Below are 3,373 nucleotides of genomic sequence, written 5' to 3'. Positions count from 1 at the left end.
AACGGCTTCAAAACTCCGCCGCGCCTTGACAGGTGAAGTCGGCGCGAGGAGGGGTAGGGCCAGCCGCCTGGACGCCCCAAGGGCGGGCGCTGATCGCGGAGCCATGGATTGCACGTTCGAAGGTATTTTTGGAGGCTCCCCCCAGCCCCAGCCCTTTATACAATGCCTCCGTCTCCTGCAGGTTCTCCTGGGGTGGGCAGCCATGGGGGCTGCGGAACTTGAGCAGGAAAGATCCCCTTCCTGAGGGAGGAGGTGTGACAGTTACTCACTGGGGAAGTGGAGGCCTACCCCCTATCAAATTAGTGCCCCCTGCAACTCAAGGGGAAGGGTTTGCTTAGAGACCCGACAGCAGCATCCCGACCTAAGAGGGTTTGGAGGGAGAGGGTGGCCTTCTCTACATTCCCTGCACCCGCTTTGGGACAGGACCAGGAGGAAGCAGGGAGGAGGGCCCGTTGTCCCTGTCTGCTACAGCGCCTGCCCTGTTCGGCACCCCTGCCTATTGTGGGCATCTTAGACTCTTCAGGCAGACAGTGGGAGCCCTAGATTGTCAAAATTGTCAGTTTTTCTTTCAGGCCTCAGTTTCCCCCATCTATCAAAGAGGCTCACAAGGACTGGGGTAAAGGGGTGGGAAACCCTGCAATTGAAAGTCCATTATGACTTGATGACTTGTGACCTGGAGCGTCCACAAACCAGGAGAGTTTCTACTTGAGAAGCCAGGGAGACTGGGGCTGCCACCCCATCCTATTCTGCAAACCGCTCTAGGAAATTTCCCCTCGTGCAGTAACTTGCCTGCCTGGGTACCTGTCAGTAGGCGATGCTGGGTCTCCACTCTGTGCCAGCTGCCTGCTAAGCAAAGCCTCGGGCAGCCCTACCAAAAAGGATTTAATCTTTCTGTTGTACAGATGAGAAAACTGGGGCCAGTGAGAGGAGGCTGTTGGTTCAGGCTCCACTTCAAGCTAGTGGTGGGCAGGGCTGGGAGCTCAGGCTGGGGATCCTGAGAGCACTGGAGGTCCCCATGGTCTTAGCATTCTGCACAGTGGGTGCCACCGTGAGTGGGTTAGAGGGCCCTGGGCTGAGCCAGATAGGCTGCCAGGCGCCAGCTGGGGGAGAGGGCCCATGGCCAGGCGGGGCTGAGGTGGGAGTATGTCCCAGTCTGTATGAGGAGGAAGGAGTCAGGACAGACAGCACTTGCTTTTACAGAGATGAAATCAAAGCCCTGAGTGGCCAGGCCTGGGTCTTGAGGCTACTTGGCTGCAGGCAAAGCCTGGACTTGAGCCCAGAACTCTATACAGAGACACACTGGTTGGCCATGTGGGCAGCAGCTGGCTCGGCCCTAAGCCTTGGTCTGTTCCACTGAGTAATGGGTTGGTGATAGCAGCCTGGCTCTTGGCTTCTTGGTGGGGCAAGAAAAGGCACAGAGACAACAGATTCAGGATTTTGTAGACCTGGGTTTGAACCCCACTGCATGCTCTTGGGCTGCTTGTGGTCCTTCCTGAACCTCAGTGTCTTTTCTTGTCTCCCAGATGAGGTGAGCTAATCTTTTGAGGTAGTCTAGGGTAGTGGCCAGTGGTTGAGGCATTGGAGTCAAGTAGAGTTTGGACTCAGTTGAGTCTCAGACTCTATAAGAACTTAGGCCAGTAAGTCACCTCTCTACAGCTCAGTTTCTTCATGTGTAGAATGGGACCAGTGATCACACCGCCCGCTCAGCTGTGGGTGAGTATTAGCGGCCTAGCCTGGCTCCATCAATGTGGTTAGCCCCACAGTTGGCCTGGCTTTTGGTCCAGACCCACCCTTCTGACACGGGCCCCCGCCCTTAGAGTCCTTCCAGCGTGGATGAGGACCCTGCTGTGATCTGGGGTTCTCTTGGGGGACTTCCCTGTCGCCATTCTCTCTGGAGATCCTGCGCTGCCCTAGGAAGAGTGGGCCCAGGCTGCACAGTTGGTCCTTGGTCACAGAGGATCCCACCACTTCTTCAGGGCCTCAAGGCAATCCTGCCTCTCTCTGTGCCCCTCTTCCCCCTGTGAACTGAGGGGAGGGGAAAATCACCCACTCCTCAGCAGTTTCCAAGTTGCTTTGTCAAGTTCAGCGCCCAGAGGATCCTGCTGGGGGAGCCTTTTAGGATGAGACCAGGAGTGGCCCATGGTGGGGTGTAGGGTCCATCGCTCCTATATGAAGACCCCCTCTGTCCTGTTTCCCACTTGCCCTAAGCTGCTCCTCCCTCCCCATCCCCATCTCCGTCCCAAAGACTGGAGCTGCTGGATCTGTGGACGGAGACCTGCCCCCGTTTCACACATTGAGAAACAGGCCCCAGTGGGGCCAGGGAAGGCTGCACCTGGGCCTCTGGATTCCTTTTGTTCTGTGTGGGGTGGGGGCTGATGGACTGTGGAGAGGGCAGGAGAGCTGTCTAGAAGGGTTGGTCACCTCATGGGCAAATGCTTGGAAGCTGGTCTGAGTCCACAGTGCAGTGTGGACGTGTGTGTGTGTGTGTATGAGTGTGTATGTGTGTAGGTGTGTGTGTATATAGGTGTGTGTATGAGTGTGCGTGTCTATGAGTGTATGTGTGTAGGTGTGTGTGTGTGTATAAGTGTGTGTATGAGTGTATGTGTGTGTGTGTATGAGTGTGTGTATGTGTCTGTGTGTATGAGTGTGTGTATGTGTGTATGTGTATGTGTATGAGTGTGCGTATGTGTGTGTATGTGTATGTGTGTGTATGAGTGTGTGTATGTGTTGTGTATGAGTGTGCGTATGTGTATGTGTATGTGTGTGTGTATGAGTGTGTGTGTATGTGTATGAGTGTGCGTATGTGTGTGTATGTGTATGTGTGTGTATGAGTGTGTGTATGTGTGTATGTGTATGAGTGTGCGTATGTGTATGTGTATGTGTGTGTATGAGTGTGTGTATGTGTGTGTGTATGTGTATGTGTATGAGTGTGCGTATGTGTGTGTGTGTGTGTGTATGAGTGTGTGTATGTGTGTGTATGAGTGTGTGTATGAGTGTATGTGTGTGTATGAGTGTGTGTATGAGTGTATGTGTGTGTATGAGTGTGTGTATGTGTGTATGAGTGTGTGTATGTGTGTGTATGTGTATGAGTGTGTGTATGAGTGTGTGTATGAGTGTGTGTGTATGAGTGTGTATGTGTGTAGGTGTGTGTGTATATAGGTGTGTGTATGAGTGTGCGTGTCTATGAGCATGTCTATGAGTGTATGTGTGTAGGTGTGTGTGTGTATAAGTGTATGAGTGTATGTGTATGTGTGTGTATGAGTGTGTGTATGAGTGTGTGTATGAGTGTGTGTATGTGTGTGTATGAGTGTGTGTGTGTATGAGTGTGTGTGAGTGTGTGTGTATGTGTATGTGTGTGTGTATGAGTGTGTGT

The 3,373-nt window shown here is 52.9% G+C and overlaps 1 protein-coding gene across 1 annotated transcript in view; it reads left to right on the top strand.

Moving 5' to 3' along the window:
* Positions 1 to 6: 6 nt before the first annotated feature.
* The window catches only part of SREBF1 (sterol regulatory element binding transcription factor 1), a 12,378-nt gene continuing 9,011 nt past the window's right edge, over positions 7 to 3,373 (top strand). The window contains exon 1 of the mRNA XM_011975264.1: positions 7 to 122. Within this exon, the coding sequence (XP_011830654.1) occupies positions 104 to 122 (19 nt within the window). The 5' untranslated portion in view covers positions 7 to 103. The remainder of the gene's footprint in view (positions 123 to 3,373) is intronic.

The sequence above is a fragment of the Mandrillus leucophaeus genome, unplaced genomic scaffold, assembly GCF_000951045.1.
Source record: "Mandrillus leucophaeus isolate KB7577 unplaced genomic scaffold, Mleu.le_1.0 Scaffold153, whole genome shotgun sequence".
Lineage (NCBI taxonomy): Eukaryota > Metazoa > Chordata > Mammalia > Primates > Cercopithecidae > Mandrillus > Mandrillus leucophaeus.
Note: the sequence above shows the minus strand (reverse complement) of the source record. Positions and strands in the feature narration are given on the sequence as shown.